The sequence below is a fragment of the Oryctolagus cuniculus genome, chromosome 3 (genome assembly GCF_964237555.1).
Source record: "Oryctolagus cuniculus chromosome 3, mOryCun1.1, whole genome shotgun sequence".
In the NCBI taxonomy this organism is placed as follows: domain Eukaryota; kingdom Metazoa; phylum Chordata; class Mammalia; order Lagomorpha; family Leporidae; genus Oryctolagus; species Oryctolagus cuniculus.
In genome coordinates, this window is record NC_091434.1 from 173,131,753 (window position 1) to 173,149,938 (window position 18,186).

General features: G+C 43.8%; 1 protein-coding gene across 13 annotated transcripts in view; it reads right to left on the minus strand.

Annotated features, from left to right (window-relative positions):
- The window catches only part of DGKI (diacylglycerol kinase iota), a 504,889-nt gene that overhangs the window by 8,464 nt on the left and 478,239 nt on the right, over positions 1-18,186 (minus strand). For 12 of the 13 annotated variants that reach the window (XM_070071340.1, XM_051849034.2, XM_051849035.2 and 9 more), the window contains 3 exons: positions 15,320-15,440; positions 2,772-2,808; positions 662-761 (listed from right to left, as the gene is read on the minus strand). In XM_070071340.1, coding sequence (XP_069927441.1) covers positions 662-761; positions 2,772-2,808; positions 15,320-15,440 — 258 coding nt within the window. Of the gene's footprint in view, positions 1-661; positions 762-2,771; positions 2,809-15,319; positions 15,441-18,186 lie in introns of those variants that run through there. The other variant, XR_007920530.2, reaches the window with a different exon arrangement.

An 18,186-nucleotide genomic window follows, 5' to 3' on the forward strand; every position in this document is an offset into this window, starting at 1 on the left:
AAAAGCAAAAAATTGCATAGGTACACTGGATTTAAGGTTGCAATCGTCTCCAAACCAGGGCCTCCCTTCCTGAGAGTCAATAGGTAATCATCAAGGCACTCAAACGAGGGTGCGTCCAAAAGCTCATAGAAAATGGAATTAAAAGATAAGTTTACTTTCATGCAAAATGTGCCTGAAATGCCTGCATAGTTGTTTTGATAATATACATTTTCCATGCACTTTTGGAAGACCCATCAAACCTGGGGTCATGGTAATCACAGATTTTAAGCTAGAATGGAATAAGTACCAAAGGAGGTATCTCAAAAGAACTTCTTGGTAGTCAGGCCAGTATCTTTGAACGTGGTCCTCACCTCCCTCCCAGGGCTCTGGACTGCAAATCCCCATGACTTTCGGGTGGTGTTCAGCAGAATAACCCGAAATCCCATGGCCAGCATGTTCAGAGGTTTATAAAGCCCCATAGGCAAGCACACCCTCCCTTTGTGTTTATACATTTAAAATGCAGTTTCTCTGAATGAAGCACTCTATTTTTTCCTCTTTTTTCCAAAGCCCCGGGCACTTCCATAAGCACAGAAAGGGTGCCTGTGCTGCAAGCACAAGCGGAGGCAGCACTGCCTGCCATCTCGCCCAGCGGGAGGATGCTTGCTCTCGCTCTCTGAGTTACCTTGGAGTCCGTCTTTCTCAGAGATGCTCCTGCGTCCACCAGAAGCTGGCACACAGCCCGGTTCCGCTGGCAGGCAGCCTTGTGCAGCGCGGTCTCACCCCTAAATCAGAGACAAATGGGAAACCTCCCATAAAGGTACTGGGAAGAAGGCGCAGGGAACGGGGTAAGGGGACATGTGTTGCTCCCATCGCTGATAACTGGGTGATCCTCAGCCCCTTTCCGTGTCTGAGACCATGGCTGCAAGATGCATTCTGGGGAGGCAGGCGACGGGGTGCCTAAAAATTCTACGAGCTAGCCACCAACTGACCACAATATGTGGCTCCAGTCTCTTTGTCAGATAGGATCAGTTAACTAGGTTTAGTGGGTTTTTAAAAGTACTCATGTTTGGCCAGCGCCGCGGCTCACTAAGCTAATCCTCTGCCTTGCGGCACCGGCACACCGGGTTCTAGTCCCGGTCGGGGCGCCGGATTCTGTCCCGGTTGCCCCTCTTCCAGGCCGGCTCTCTGCTGTGGCCAGGGAGTGCAGTGGAGGATGGCCCAAGTGCTTGGGCCCTGCACCCCATGGGAGACCAGGAGAAGCACCTGGCTCCTGCCATCGGATCAGCAGCGCGCTGGCCGCGGCAGCCATTGGAGGGTGAACCAACGGCAAAGGAAGACCTTTCTCTCTGTCTCTCTCTCTCTCACTGTCCACTCTGCCTGTCAAAGATAAATAAATAAATAAATAAATAAATAAGTACTCATGTTTGATATAGGCTATACTCAATGGCATTATGAAATAGACCTATTGTGCAGATGTGTCTGAACACGGAAACAAATATTTGCTTACATCTAGGCAGGATGTGAAAGGCAGTAGACAGAGTACCCAGGGAGCAGCATGGAGACCCCCTGCCCGCAACTCTGCTCATCCAACATATCACACCATGCTTGGTAGATACCATTTGGCCTGGGAACCAAACTTCAAGGAATCAGGCCAACACCCACTCTCTGCTCAATCTACTTTGGATTCAGTGTGAGTGGAAGGTGGAAGGAGGGGCAGCCACGGAGGATATCGGATAGGCACAGTGAGACTCTGGGAGAGTTCAGGAGCCAAAGCTCTCCCAGGCGGCAGCAGGCCTGAGGCCAGCCACGCAGAGTGTAAAGGGGGAACGAGCAGGTGGCTATTTCCCCATCTCCGCAAGGCAGTCGAGGAGGAAAGATGCTCACATTCTGAGAACCAATGTGAAGACACTCAGCACCAGAGTGTTTTATGAAAAATCAGCCACTGCCCTTACAGAAGGGTAAGTGTGGTACCACTGACCACCTCACAACAGTAGGTACCGCAGTGTAGACCAGCTCTGCAGGGCGATGGATAGTTTGTTCTGTGTCCAGTGACTCACAGCCGTACCCTTTCCCTCTCGTCTTCCGTTCTATTCACTTCTATTCCCCAGCTCCCCTTCTACTGAGCTACCCTCCACCTCCTTCCTCCTCACCCTCACTCATTTTTATTTCTTCTCAGAGTACTTTAAAGTTCCTTAATGATTTCCATATTGCTTTCAGAATTAGTTGTTCATCCCTTCTTTGTTCCTGTTAGGGGAGCAGTAGTTACAGTATTTTGCTGCCGCAGGAGTGAGAAAGTTGAAAACAGTTATTACTTTAGCAACCTTGCCCGACTTGATGACTTCCTCAACCAGCCTTCCTTGTCTGAACCACAGAACACAGGAGGCGATGGGAATCACTGTGTTCCCATTTCTCCAGTGGCACATAACTCGTCCCATTTACAGGGTCAGCGAGAAGCTGTGTCATTTCACTGAGGGCATTAGGACTTCCCTTTCTCACAAACACCAGTTGAGAAACAACAAATGTAGTGGGTATATTACAAGGTAAATGCGTGTATTTAAAAGTCTCATCAGTGCAAGATGCATGCGTGCAGAAGGAAGCTTTCAATGATGAACAGCACTGACTCTTCATTCAGTCATGAAGATTAGCACTGCACAGTTACAAATACAGTTGGAAGTGAAGTTTTTAATCAACGGAATTAAAGTTCCATAGGGTACGCCCTGCAAACGACATGATTTTCCTACATATGTGTGGAAACATATCATCTAGACTATACAATGAAAGGCAGCACTTACGTTTCACTGTCAGCCATATCCAATAACTCAGAAGGTCCTAAACAAGAAGAAACAATGTGCCATTAAAAATAAGCTCAAAACTGACCAACAGCAGAAAATATAGTCACAGAATGAAACTGTATTTAAATACTGAATAAAAGGAGTCATTGGTAACAGGGATAACAATACTAAAACAAAACAAAAGGATGCTTGTACTTCCCCACCACCAACCTCCCATTCCCCATGAGACCACTGTACTGAATATGAGATGCGAAACAGTCATACAGTGATGCAGCTCCTGCCATCAAGAAGCCCTCCATCAAGCTGAACACTCAAACTGACTGGAATATAATAACTGAAAAAATAATTGAGCAGCTTCCTAGGGAGAAGGGGGACAGTCAGATGGGGACTGCTTTGCATTTTCCAGTTGCAGGTTGGGGTCTCGTGTGTACCACATTAAAGCCACAAGAACTCATATATATCACAGAATCCAATCTCTTTACTTAGAAATAGAGTAAAATTATATTTTTTTGCAAAATGTCCCTTTCAAGTCCAGGAAGAAATGTAACACATGCAGGCAGAGTGACTTTAGATGTATCATTAGAAATTGAAATATTTTGTGCTGGCCCTGCCACAGTGTTTTATTTGTTCACAAACCCACCTATTCAGTCTGAGAACACTGCTAGGAATGTGCACCTCTCCCCTCTCTGACCATTGCTTCTTTCCGTGCAATTCTTTATACAGCTCCATGAAGCCCCCTGTGACCCAACTCCTAGTATTACATTAACTATCCTGCCCGTATGATCTCTACTTTATATATTGGTCCTGTTGATTGAGTAGTATAATTGATGACCTAAATTGAAACATCCAAGGCAAATGGGGATAAGTTATTACACTGCTCATCATGATACTTGTCAATCCATTTTAAAATTGCTTGTTGATTTCTCCCTCTCCACAACCATACTCCGGTCTAGCTGAGGTTCTGATCTATATTTCTTCACCATTGTGTCCTTCCTTTGTGCCTAGCATACAGCTAATGCTTAAGTATTTGGTGAAATGATAAATAAGAGTACTTGGAAGTGCCAAACATGGTTCTAGGGATTGATAGTTTTAGACTCCAGAAATAGGATCCCAGTGTTTTGCTCTCTGTATTGGTGAATATCATTATTATTGAAAACTAACTTATTGTGCACAACAGGAAGGGAAAAAAGAGGTTATAACTTCTTAACTATGAGAGTCATTAGCCAAGGAGAAGACAAGGAAATGCTATGGGACCTTCACCATCCCCGTGGACATCCATGAGCTCAAGCATCTTCCCCTCCACTCTTTCACATCATTATTTCCTGGACCAGGTCAATCTCTCCTACAATGTAGCTCCTATTTGTCCTATCTGACAAGCAGACTGCCAAACAAGTCTCTGACTCGGATATAATTAGCATGTGGAAACTGATACAAAGGAAAATTAAAAGGTCCTATATCATATAGATTTCCAAGTTTCTAATGCATCATGTCTATTGCTTACTCCAGAGTATTTAAACATAGAAGTTCAATCTTTCACATAGCACTACGTTTCTTCAATTTGTTGCCAAATTTCTAGTTTTTCTTTTTTTTTTTTTTTTTTTTTTTTTTTTTTTTGACAGGCAGAGTGGACAGTGAGAGAGAGAGACAGAGAGAGAAAGGTCTTCCTTTGCCGTTGGTTCACCCTCCAATGGCCGCCGCTGCAGCCGGCGCACCGCGCTGATCCTGGCAGGAGCCAGGAGCCAGGTGCTTTTCCTGGTCTCCCATGGGGTGCAGGGCCCAAGCACCTGGGCCATCCTCCACTGCACTCCCTGGCCATAGCAGAGAGCTGGCCTGGAAGAGGGGCAACCGGGACAGAATCCGGCGCCCCAACCGGGACTAGAACCCGGTGTGCCGGCGCCGCAAGGTGGAGGATTAGCCTATTGAGCCACGGCGCCGGCTCTAGTTTTTCCTATAAGCTAAACTGGTAACTGTACAGCTTACCAAGTGTGTATTCTGGTTTCCCATTTCTCCAGAGCTTCACACTTCCCAGCCCTATGCCCTGACCCAAACAGCTTTCTCCTTCTAGCCACAGAACTAAATGTGAGTTATTCTGTAAAACACAGGCTGAGCTAAGGTCCTCTGAAAAGGTGATCTGCGACAGAAAAAAAGAAAAAAACTTATCCTTTCTTGAACTCCTCTACTGCTTCTTCAGTTCAATTCTTGCATGATGTTTTTGCTCTTCAAATGTACGCCTTATCTGCTTAAATAAGGTATTCTAAATTTCTTGACAGTAAAAATACCTTCATTATGTTTTTGGATCCCTCTGGCACCTATCATATATTAAGCAGTCAACAAAGATTGAACTCACTCATTTTTGTTCCTCAGTCATATGATTCCAACGAAAGATGAACGATAATCCACTCCCCAAAACTGCAGAGCAGTACAGAACAGTGATGAGGAGTGGGGTTTTAGAGTTGTCCCTCCATAGCGCAAAACCCCAGCTCTACTATTTACAAGATCTTGGGCAAGTTCATTTATGTAACACGTGTCTCACAAGGTTGTTGCCAGATTTCATGAGTCAACGCATGTAATGAGTTTAAACCAGCACCAGGCACCACAGGCACTGCATAAGGTACAGAGAGCAATCAGTATCCTCTCCTCTGGCCTAAGACAGCAGGTCACAGTTAGTCAAAGCTAGTGGAACACCACAGAAAGATAGTGAGGCCAAAGGGCCATTTCACTACCAACAACACTTGAAGCCACTTACTGATACCAATTACATGTCTTGAGAGCCAAGCACCCTAGCCAAGCGCCAACAGTTCACCTTCAACAAGGTCAGGAGTGAGAGGACCGACAGTGCCCAGTGGTCCTTTGAAAGCACTCCTGTTATTCCAGCAAGCCTTTTAAGCCGTTTGCTTTGAAAGGGATTCTGTGCCCAGGAGCTGGCCAGCCTGACCAGCAATTCTGCTCCCACCACTGCTGCCCATTGCACAGCTGTTCAGGCAGCAGTGCCCTTGCTTTGTTTTCTCCTTTATTCGTTGCTGTCACCCAGTGCTCTCAGAGCTGCACCCAAGGTGGGTCGAGGCCCAGGGACCTCTGGGGTCCAAGCTTCTAGGCAAATGAGAAACCCTAAGCATCTTTAACTGGACTAAAAGAGCAACCATTTGACAGTCTGAAGGTGGGGCCGTGGCAAATCAAGGACCTTGTTCCAGAATTGCTACAAGGCCAGCCAATCCAGAGTTACTTCCGAGCCGGTCATCCAGCCTGGCCTGCGGCTCTTCCTCATTCTCCATTCTCGCCCGTTAATCCTCTGAAGCCGGCAGAGGTGAGAGGCAGACACGGATACTACAACAAGAAACTTCTGGTCCTGGGGAATATCTGGAGAAATTACAGTTAAAGGTTGGAGAAATGGTTCTGAACACTGACCACAGGGTCCTGAACACTGACCACAGGGTTCTGAACGCTGCCAAACAATTGGCCAACGGAGACAGACAGAGGACAGCCAGTAGATTTCAGACGGGAGTGGGGAGCTGCTTTAACAGCACAGGTACTTTTCTGAGTGCTTCATTAGCCTGCTTTAAAGAGACTGCCTACTGCTAGCAAAAACGGGGGTCATGGTAGGGGCAGGAACAAGGAGTGGATGCCAGGTAAGGTCTCTGGGCAAGGCTGTAGCCCCTTCCTTATCTGCACCTGCCCTGACATACTGGGACCTGTGTGTTACCAGTTCCCAGAACTGTTTCATAGAGCCCAGCGCTGTTTCACAGTACCCTGCACTGCTTCTCAATACCCAGCACTGCTTCTCAGTACCCTGCACTACTTCTCAGTACCCAGCACTGTTTACAGTTCCCTGCACTGCTTCTCAGTACACTGCACTACTTCACAGAACACAGTGCTGTTACACAGTACCCAGCACTGCTTCGCAGAACTCTGCACTGTTTACAATACCCTACACTGCTTCTCAGTGCCCAATGTTGCTATATAGTTCCCAGCACCAAGACATAGAGCCCAGCACTGTTTCACAGTACCCTGCACTGCTTCACAGAACACAGTGTTGTTTCACAGTACCCAGCATTGCTTCACAGAACCCTGCACAGCTTCACAGAACACAGTGCTGTTACACAGTACCCTGCACTGCTTCACAGAACCCAGCACTGTTCAAAGTACCCTGCACTACTTCACAGAACACAGTGCTGTTACATAGTACCCTGCACTGTTTACAGTACCCTGCACTGCTTCACAGGACACAGCACTGTTTCACAGTACCCAGCATTGCTTCACAGAACCCTGCATAGCTTCGCAGAACCCAGCACTGTTGACAATACCCTGCACTACTTCACAGAACACAGTGCTGTTACACAGTACCCTGCACTGCTTCACAGACCCTGCACTACTTCACAGAACCCAGCACTGCTTCTCAGTACCCAGCACTGCTTCTCAGTACCCAGCACTGCTTCACAGAACCCTGTACTGCTTCATAGAGCCCTGCACAGCTTCACAGGACACAGTGCTGTTTCACAGTACCCTGCACTGCTTCATAGAACCCTGCACAGCTTCATAAAACACAGTGCTGTTACACAGTACCCTGCACTGTTTCACAGGACACAGTGCTGTTTCACAGAACCCAGCATTGCTTCATAGAACCCTGCATAGCTTCACAGAACACAGTGCTGTTTCACAGTACCCTGCACTGCTTCACAGTACCCCGCACTGCTTCACAGAACCCAGCACTGTTGACAGTACCTGCACTACTTCACAGAACACAGTGCTGTTACACAGTACCCTGCACTGCTTCACAGAACCCAGCACTCTCCACAGAACCCAGCACTCTCCACAGAACCCAGCACTCTTCACAGTACCCAGCACTGACTGCTTCGCAGAACCCTGTACTGCTTCATAGAGCCCTGCACTGCTTCACAGAACACAGTGCTGTTACACAGTACCCTGCACTGCTTCACAGACCCTGCACTACTTCACAGAACCCAGCACTCTCCACAGTACCCAGCACTGCTTCACAGAACCCTGCACTGCTTCACAGTACCCAGCACTGCTTCATAGAGCCCTGCACTGCTTCTCAGAACCCAGCACTCTCCACAGTACTCTGCACTGTTTAGCAGTACACTGTACTGTAACACAGTACCTTGTGCTATTTAATGCTATCAGGGTGAGATCTGGGGGGGGGGGCAGGCATAAATTCTAAGGAAAAATGTATAAAAAGTAGCACCAATGATTTTTAGAAAGTTCATTTGAATCTCACTAATAAAGAAACAAAAGAGAAAGAGAGAAAAAAAAATAAAGCAGCCTGAATTCCTTCAGTGTATACAAATGGGCAGTACTTGACTTCAGGAACTTACTTTACATCAAGCAATGAGTGTGGATACCACGTCATCTCCCCGAATTTGTAGGAATACAAGTAAATCACTCACTACTGTTTCCTACACAGGGCTGCTGAAATGTTCACACTCCACAGGCAGCTGACCTGCACCAAAAAAACGACTATGAAATCCCTATTGAAGGGATCTGGGTGCAGAATTCTCCATGAAAATTTCAGGGGAAACCCGCCAATGCTTTTCCAGAACACTTGGAGCAGTTATCACTGGAACCCTGCACATGACACCCAGGACGTCTCTGGACTGTGATAGGTACTCCTGTCTCTCATGCCTTGCTAGGGGGAGGAAGATGGCAGGCAGAGACCATGTCTTATGTATGTATGAGTTTGGGCAGGTAACCTGACCTGAACAGACTTCAGTTTTTACTGCCTGTCAAATAGAGATGAGAACTCAGTGTGTAGGACTGCTGTAAGAATTGAACGTGCTAATACATTTAGAACAATCGAGGTTTATTTCTCAGAAGTGCTTGGGACAGAATTTAAAAATTTGTAATGAATGAGTGAAAGGCATCTTAAAATCATTTTGAATCCCAGACAATATCACATATTTTCCTTGGAGAAAGACCCATAACTGAAACACGGATTCCAAAGACGGTGTTATGGAAAATCAAGGGAAAAGAAAAAGTCTACCATGGGAACATATATATCAGTATTCAGGTGAAGTCCAGGGGATACGAAAGGAAGTAGAACTTCAAAATCTTTCAAAATGGGAAAGTGAACTTCGTGGTAAGCAGTCAGGTTCTCCAAATGCAAGCCTGCTGCCCAGGGCTCATTCCAGAAGCTCTTCCCATGGCGACATCAAGTCCTGCTGATGCGACTTTCTCGTCAATATGATCTTTGTGTTACAGATGCCGTGCCTTTTGTGACATGCATCCTTTAATTTGCTTCCCACACCGATGCATCCAAATCCCCTTTGCTATTCCTTCCACCTCCCCACGGCCTCTCTCTTGGGACCTCATTTCCCATTAGTCTCCCTGACGCTGCCAACAGACCATTCCAAATCCTCCTCGGCCTCAGGACAAAGGCTACACAGATGTGGGGAGAGCTGGCACTGGGAATGCTAACAGTACTGTCATCCTGGCCCAGCGGGATGGTGGTCAGTTCTCTCTGGGACCAGAGGCAGAAAAAGGAGGGTTAAAAAAAAAAGAGAGAGAGAAAAGAAAGACTGAAGGCAGAAAAAGAGGGAAGACAAAATAACCCATTGAAATCAAAAAGGAAATGCATGAGCGAGATTTCTATCAGGAAAAGCAGCAGGGGGCAATGGGGTAGGCGTGGGGGGAACAAAAACAAAAGAGCAAAATGTGCAGGGTGGTAAAGGAGCAAAACAACACAAAAGTCTCTTGGAGGGGTAAACTAGCAGGGAGGGAGCCAGCGAAAATATGGTTGAAAGGAGTTGAAAAGCGGAACCGCTAGGGGGGCCTCTCAGCTGGAATTCCTGCATCCTTAGCCTCTTGCTAGCACTGTCTCTGTGGAATTGTTAGCTCTCTTCCTCTTCCATTCCCTTTTCAGGCCTCCACAGGCCCAGATTCCAGTTTTTCATAAAGAAAAGCAGCGTGTTGCATGGATGAGAGATGAGGTCAAAAGGAAGACGCAGGACGAAACAACCTCAAGCCTCCTGCGGCTTTCTCAGAGCACAGCACACAACTGCTGTGCACATCCCCTAGGCTGTTTGAACACAGCCCTGAGAGGAGAAAGAAACTGCAGATAGTAGTGTCTGGGAGAATAGCTTATCTCTCCTGCCGCTTGTTCAGGAGGAATGCTCTGGATTGTGGACCAGGCTCCAAACCATAAATACCCAAGGACACTGGAAGCAAAGTGTCAGCTCAGGAGCCACATACAGTATCAGTTATGCACCTTGCAAAGGGCCTATCAATTGCTCAGAGCTGTTGTTATTAAAGGAATCTTTATTGGCAGGTCTCTGAACAGTATTTAGCCACAGGAAAACTTGAATACAAAAACATCATCAAATGATTTGCAGCATTCAACAGTCAGGAGGACTGTCTCTCTTGGTCTCTGGTGTAATGTAAAAGTTTCATTTGTTTTGTCATTTACATGCATTAAACCTGATCAATCTGCTGCAAATCTGATGCTAATTATAAATGCAATACCATAGTCAGGTATCCAAAGGGTCTTCAAAGGAAAATGCATGTTATTTTCAAAGAATTTGGCAATAAAATAAAAGTTATCTTTTAATTCCATTTGAACCAACATCTTAAAAATTATTTATTTGAGAAGCAGAAAAACAAATACGGACACAGAACAACAGAACTCCCATCTACTGGTTTGCTCCATCAGCGCCCACAATGGCTGGAGAGACTGAGGCCAGAAGTAGGGAACTCAGTTCAGGTCTGCGACATGGGTGGTAGGACCCCAACTACTTGAACCATCACCACTGCCTCTAGGGGGCTGGATCTGCATCAGCAGAAAGATGGAGTCAGCAGCCAGGGCGGAAGTGAAGCCCAGGTACTCTGCTGTGGAACACATGCGTCTAACTGCTAGGCTGGACAGTTCCCCTTCCATGAATGTTTTTAGGTACTTTAAACATCCCTAACTCCCAGCCTCCCTGTGGTCTCCTGAGAAAGGCTATTTTCTTTGTCAGGTCAGGGGAATTCTGCGTTATTCTCATTACTAAGGTAGGAGATGCTAACAGCAGAAATCACAGTAAGAAGGTGGTTACAGAATAGAACTTTCTGTGTAACACTTTCTGTGTAATTCCTCTGATTTCAAGAACACTACACTTTGTAGGAACTTCTGCAATTTAAAAGAAATGAATGTGTCACAAAGGTAATTTTCAACTCCCAAATGCACAGGTTAATATAAAACTATATCAACAACTTTGAAAAAACAAACAAAAAGTTGACCTAAAATGCTTAGCTCTTCCAGAGCCGTGTGAATTAGGCTAAGCATCCATATTCCTGAATAAACAGAAACAAGGAGAGGGATGTTATGAATGAAATCAACAATGTTTATCAGATTGAAAAAACTAATTTCAATAAAAAGTCAATTGCACTTGGGTTTTCATTATTTGACTATAGTAGTCAAGTGTTAAAAACTTCCATCCATTAAAAAGTCCAGAAAGCCTTGGACTGTAGATCAAATTAGATCTTATTTTCAAACAGAAGAGAGATGGATTGTGCTTCACTCTCTGTGTAGTCTTTCTCCAGGTATCTATTGGCCAACTAGAGATCTTAGCGAGGAAGGGAGAGTACAGGATGCCTTCTGAGACCTTGAGAACAGTTTACCTGTGCGTGAGGTTAAGATAATTACTGGGGAGCCTGAGTTTTTTTTTTTGCATGAACAGAAATACCAAGTCAATTTCTTTACAAAATCTAATTCTTTACAAATTCTTTACAAAATCTAAACACTAAAAAATATGCACTTTCCCAGAAAGCATGAATTCCTTTGTGTCTAACAGTTTTGACAGAGAGATCTGTCCTGTGTTACTTACACTTTGCAAAAGACTCTACAAATCAGTGAGAAACTCCTCTAGTATTAGAATGGCATTCTTTGATGAAGAGTTGAGAGTAATTTTCCAGATGGATCTAAGGCCACACAAATCATGGGTGTACTGATCTATGATTGGGGCTAGAAACTCCAAAGCCCAGGAATTCAAGTTAAGGACGTTTCTAGGGGCTCTATCATTTGAGGCAGGAGAAGGAAGAGCAGTAGAGGAGAAAAAGCCATGGTGTTAGAGTGATATCAATTCACGCCTCAACATTCACATTTCTGAGGAGGCTCAGCTGAGGATACGGATCTTTTTATTTTGTTGTTATATAAGCATGTCCCAAATATCATAAGGGATGCACTTACGCTTTAAAAAGACCATTGTTATTGAATATCTATATCTATTTTTTTTTTACTGAATCTGGAAACCTTAGCTTAGGATCCAGAGCAAAAGAAAAATGGAAAAGCATAGCTCCAGGGGATTCCAGGGAAGCTAGAAATTCAGGATATTGAGAGGGTAGGGTCAACATTTTAAACTGAAGAGGATGGAGTGCAAGGCAGTACATAAGATCCAATATGGCCCTAAACAGTGCACAGCTCCTTTGACCAGGTGGGAGAGCCTATTTCCCACCTGTCGAGTCTGCACAAGCCCTGTGGCCTGTTTCAGCCAACAGAACGCAGTGGAGATGGTGCAGAACCTCCCTGCTCAGACTCAGGATGTCGGACAGCTTCTACTGCCACCCCCTACCAGGAACTCCAGAATTACTGTGCAATGAGAAAGCTCAAGGTCAAAGACCAGGCATAGAGAAAGGCTCCAGGGTCCCAGTCAATCCTGAAAATCCTAAACATTTGAGAGAATCCAATTTAAATGCAGTCTTGGCCAAAGTGGTAGCTTACTGCAACCTGTGAGATGTCCTACAGAGAAGATTCTAACCTATGGGAAGGGATTCCGCTTCTTCAGGAATGGTTAAGGCGAGTGAGGAAGGGTGAATTCTCACACAAAAGGCCAGGATTTTAGCTACCTCCAGAGAGGGTTTGTGGGAACTGAATGGTTTATAGTATGAAAATACACATTCAATATCATTGGGTAAAGGATAAAATAGAGAAGGATTGGAAAGACTCAAGAAGACAGCAACTAGGAGAAGTTTAAACCAAATCAGAGGAAAAATAAAGTGACAGTATATGTCTAGTGCTTATCTGAACTTTGTGCAGTTGAAATCCTGAGGTCTTTCTTTTTCCTTAAGATTTATTTTTATTTATTTGAAAGGCAGAGTTACAAAGGGAGGAGAGAGAGAGAGAGAGAGAGAGAGAGAGAGAGAGAGAGAATCTTCTAACCACTGGTTAACTCCTCAAATAGCCACAGTAGCTTGGGCTGGGCAAGACCGAAGCCAGGAACCAGGAGCTTCTTCCAGGTCTCCCATGTGGGTGGGAGGGGTCCAAGCACTTGGGCATCATCATTAGCAGGGAACCAGATTGGAATCGGAGAAGTTGGGTCTCCAACTGGTGCCCATATGGGATGCTGGCATTGCAGGCAGAGGCTTAATCCACTATACCACAACACCAGCACTGTGGGCTCTTTTCTTATTAAGGGAGAAATAAAAGAATTATTGTGGTTCTGGATTAAATATTTGATTCTAATTCTCACTGTCTTTTGGAGAATTCTCCATGGGATACAGAATAAATCTATGATGTGTGTGTGTGAGAGAGAGAGAGAGAGAGAAAGAGGAATAGAGAGAGAGAAAGAGGAAGAGAGAGAGAGAGAGAGAGAGAGAGAGAGGCTATACCACCAATGCTTTTGTATTTCTTTCCTATTTCTTACCCCAAAAGAAATCCTTTCAACTGGACGAGATAGAATGATCAAGGGAGTAGAAGAGGAGATGATTCTAGGCTTTCTGGGCAGTTAGGTTTGGGATTCCACAACTCAGCTTCCAAGAAGGAAAGAAATGACTATCATCCTGCTTCAGTAGCCTTTCATGTTCACAAACCACTCTACACTCTACTGTTATGCCAGACCAAGGATTCAGGCAAACTCCTCACAGTGAGGCGGTGCTGAAGATGAAGCAAGGGGAGACTGATATGACTGGCAGTATAAAACCTCCTTACAAGGTCCTTGTAAAGATAAAATGAAGAGATGTGTTTAGTGTAAGGATTTGGCATATAATATTTGCTTGATAAAGGTTGCTACATTATCTACGTGTGGCTTTCCTTTGGGACTTAAAACAACATTAAAGATTTATTTTGGCTTTCACTACTTCTTTTAATCTATGATAAAAATACAGTTTAATGTGTGGTGCCAGTGGGGTTTTGGGTATATCACAAATAACCCACAGTACCACTTCTATGAAAGATGTAATCTCTTGAATATAATACCTTGGTAGCATGTTTTACTAACTTCAAATGAAATGCTAAATAAAATAGCTAACTCAAAGCTCAGTTAAATGAAAGTGTGCAGAAATTTAAAAATTCTGATTGTTACTGCCTTGTTTTCTAATTTGGCTCCTTTTTCAATGTTCATATTCAAAGTGACTAAATTTTATTCCTCCAGATATTATTCCTCCAGATAAATCAGATGAATTAATAATTCCCAAATCAAATATTGAATACCTTCAGTACACATTTATATATTATTTCATATACATGGTAAGAATTTGAAACATAAATTTAAAGTAATGTTATTTTTATCTCCCCCTCCAAAAAAATCTGTATCTCACTGTTTTCAATGTATTTGTGTACACGATCATATTTTTATTTAGTCTGCAATTGCTTAAAACTGGCAACTTTTATTTTAGTGCATATGAGTCTATAATAGGATATTACTGTGAAATAGTCAACAAATATTTGTTGAATGAATGGATGAATGAAAGAAGATATATTTGGTAAATTGCATAAAAAGAGAAGCAAAAATGGTCTGAATATGTACTCAAATGCTTGCTACCCAGAGCCTGAATGTGGGTACAAAGTGAGTGGCCACAATCTGCTATCAGGGCTCAGAGACAGATTTCAGCATATCCAGGTACTTAGTTCCAACAGCACTAGATCCTTCTATTCCCTCTCCCTTAGAAACAACCAATCCAGGCAGATTTGTCCCCTTCATTCCCGTCCCTTATTCCTAGAAGCACCAAAATCATGAGACGCTGATGTAACTGTCAAGACTTGCTGCTCATCTCCTGTATTTATGCTTTGAAGGTATGAATGATTTAGCAGCAAATTGGCAACACAGATAGGAAGCAGTGTGGGGGAGAGGATGGCTACCAGGAAAGACACATAGTACAAAGAGAATAAATGGTGACTCGGGTTGTAAAGATGAAGGGATTCAAACAGCAAAAAAATTAAAATGAAAGAGGACAAATTATACTTACTAACCCTCAGAATGAGCGAGTACAAACATGGATTAAGTAGCAGATTCCAACTGGTTAATTTACTAAAAAGCTCTACAAAACAAAGCACATTATGCCAGGTTGCATTGTTTTTGTTCTTTATTTTTTTTTAATTTGCCTCTTCCCAGAGAGCCTTTAAAGGGCTGAACGTGAAAAATCATGGCTATTAACGTCTTCATTAACCTGGTCCACATGTGGGCAGGGGTCTGTGACCTTAGTTGCCTTGAATGAGCAGGGGTGAGTTGGGTAAAAGTTGAGCGTATTTCTGCCATTCTGAAGACAGCCTGCATGAAAGTCAGCTTAGGAAATGCAATGTACTTCATGGATAAGTGGTCCTTGGTAAATTTACTGTATCTACTCACCATGGTCAAGGATATATTTCACAATCTCCCCGTTGCCGGTTTTAGCTGCGTAGTGAAGAAGTGAACAGTGGTCCGGTCCCTGAATTAGCAGACTGCCTCCGTTTTTATAGCTTTCTATTAGCTGAAAGAGAGACATACGGAAAGGAGCTCAGGCAGAATCCGGAACAAGGATAACTGCTCACCGGTAATAAAAGAAGGGTAATGTAGCAAACCACAAATGTTTCCAGCCTCAGAGGACACAGAGAAAAGTCAAAGAGATGAAGTGGCATCCCTGGACTGCGTTATCACACAAATAGATGGCCAGGTTTCAACCAGCCCCGGAGAGGGTCTCGGGGATATTGAACAGCACAGGAATATGAAACATGCACAGAGATTTTTTTCTTTCCCTTCTGAGAAAAGACTCCCAAGGGAGTAAGGGCTGGATAGCAGCAAAAAAGTTTCCCCAGGTTGGCTCAGCATTCTCTCGCAAGCAAGAAGGTAATTACAGATATAAACAGGAATAGGTTGGTGTCTGGTAGCTAAGCTCCGTCTTGTGTCCTTTAGTTGTTCTTCAATGTCTAATGAACTTAAGCATCAAATATAAAAGCTGCTTCTCATTTACCCGCACATAAATTCCCTCTCTCTCTCTCTCTCTCTCTCTCTCTCTCCCTCTCTCTCTCACACACACACACACACACACACCACTTCCTTAGCCTGACAGTTTCTGTAAATCATCCCACACATAGCCAACAAACCTAGAGTTGATTTGCTAAGTGAAAACCAACACAATGTGACATTTTCTATAGGAGAGAAGACTGGAAAGCTGCAGAAGTTTGCAGCCTGAGCATAAGGTGGCTAAATAAGGACACAAAGTTCATGAAATAGTGAACACTACAGAAAGTCTAAATGGGTCCCTGTTATCCAGAGTTAGGAAAAGAAGAGCCTTCCTGAAGCTCCTAAAAGGTAGTTTAAGGACAAATAAGAATGAAATAACCCAGCAGGTAATAAGCAAAAGTAACACTGTTTTCTTTCAAGAGGTCAGGTCCTGCAACATTATAAGTAATCAAACCTAAGGTGAAAGAGGGTTCACTCAGAAGCCGTGCCTTCCTTCAAATACACCCTAAGAAGTGCCATGCACCAGATGTCAGGGAAACAGAGACGAATGCAGCTCAGTCACCAGCCTCAAGGCCCCACACAGTCCATGGGGGACAAAGGAATTGCACAGTTAATGGAGAGGGTCATTATGAGGTTACTGGAGGTGCTCAAGGGATGCATAATGCAAGGGATGGGAAAGAAGCCACGGAAGATGGCCCAGGAAACAGATCAACAGAAGTGGTTGAATGGAGTTAACAAACTTAGGGGGACTTCCATCCCTAGACTGCAGAGGAAGAGAGGAATAAGGAACTAACAGTCTTCCACAAAAATCCAAAGTGGAATCCCACTCAGTTCCATGGTATTGTCTGGCAGTGACTCTTCCTTTCTTTGTGGTCAAATCCACAAAGAATTCAACACAGGCTGAATCAGACCTAACGGAGCTCTGCAGCCTCGATCCTGCTTCGTGCTGCGGTTTTAGATGCTGGACATCAAGTTCATCCATGGGCATCTTATGCAGCCCGTTTGTTCAAGAATTATTCATTCAGCCTTCACACATCACAGGGTGGCTCCTGGCATCTTCTGTCCTCTAGTATATGGCTTACACACACACACACACACACACACACACTCTCTCTCTCTCTCTCTCTAACACACACACACACATACACAAATACTCAATGTTAAATTTGTATCATGTTTCTTATGCAGGAGAGAAAAATGGAGAAGAGAAAGGGAGAAGAAAAACAGAAAGGAAGAGAAAGAAAAGAATGCAACAAAGAAAACGACTGAAAAAGGAAAACCCTAAGACCCTGATATTTCATTTTTCAGAAAATAAAGTGTTGTTAAGTCATTTCTTAGCTATTTAGGAAATTATTAAAATGGAGAACATTATTAGACAACTAGCTAGATATAGTCACTTCTCATACTTCAAATAATTCTCTACTAAGTACAAAAATGTATGGTAATAAAATCAAGGTCATGGGAAATTGGTTGCCTAACCTAAAAGTCTATAGGAAATAAAGTGGAAAAGTTTCAAGCACACAGTGCTTTGCAAACCTTTTGGCAAGCAACAGCCTTAGTCACGCCTTTATTTCCCATAGACCCTAATGCAAAGCTTTGCAGGGAGCCCAGGATGGTATTCCTTTAACACGACACTGGAAAGTGGCACTGAACTCAAATGCATATTGCTTAAAGAACACTTCCCTCTTCTAGGGAACAACTCCCATTCTGTAATCCAGACAGTGGCACTGAGCCATTTTCAGGATTATGTACCTAAAGACAGCAGTGGATCAAGACATTTGCAAACTTCTCACTATTTGCTTTATATGAGTAACTCATTTAAAAAGCAGCACAGGTGTTTCTCAGTTTATCCATAGGTGTGCTTCAAAAAAAAAAAAAAAAAAAGGTGTGTACAAGGGTAAGAGTAACTAGCTTTCTTGTAAGGCTTTTGGTTTCTCAACGTGCAGTGGTATCTTAATATGTAGGCTCAAGAGTAAGGCAGAGCCCCGGCAGCTGCCTCTATTACAGAGCAGATCAATGTCACGGGGGCCATCGGGGCACTTTTGGGCAATCCTAAGTCCCAATGCTTGAAATTGAAATAAGGCCAAATATGGTTTTAGAATCCACATAGTCTATGTTGCATAAGAAATATTTGTATTTCCATCGTATTTAGCTGTTATAATAATAAACCTCCCACAAGCATTATAATAATATTGATAAAATAGTCAACATTTTAAAAACCTCTTCTATGTAGTAAAACCAGTCTTAAAAAGCTTTATATGTAATTTTTACAT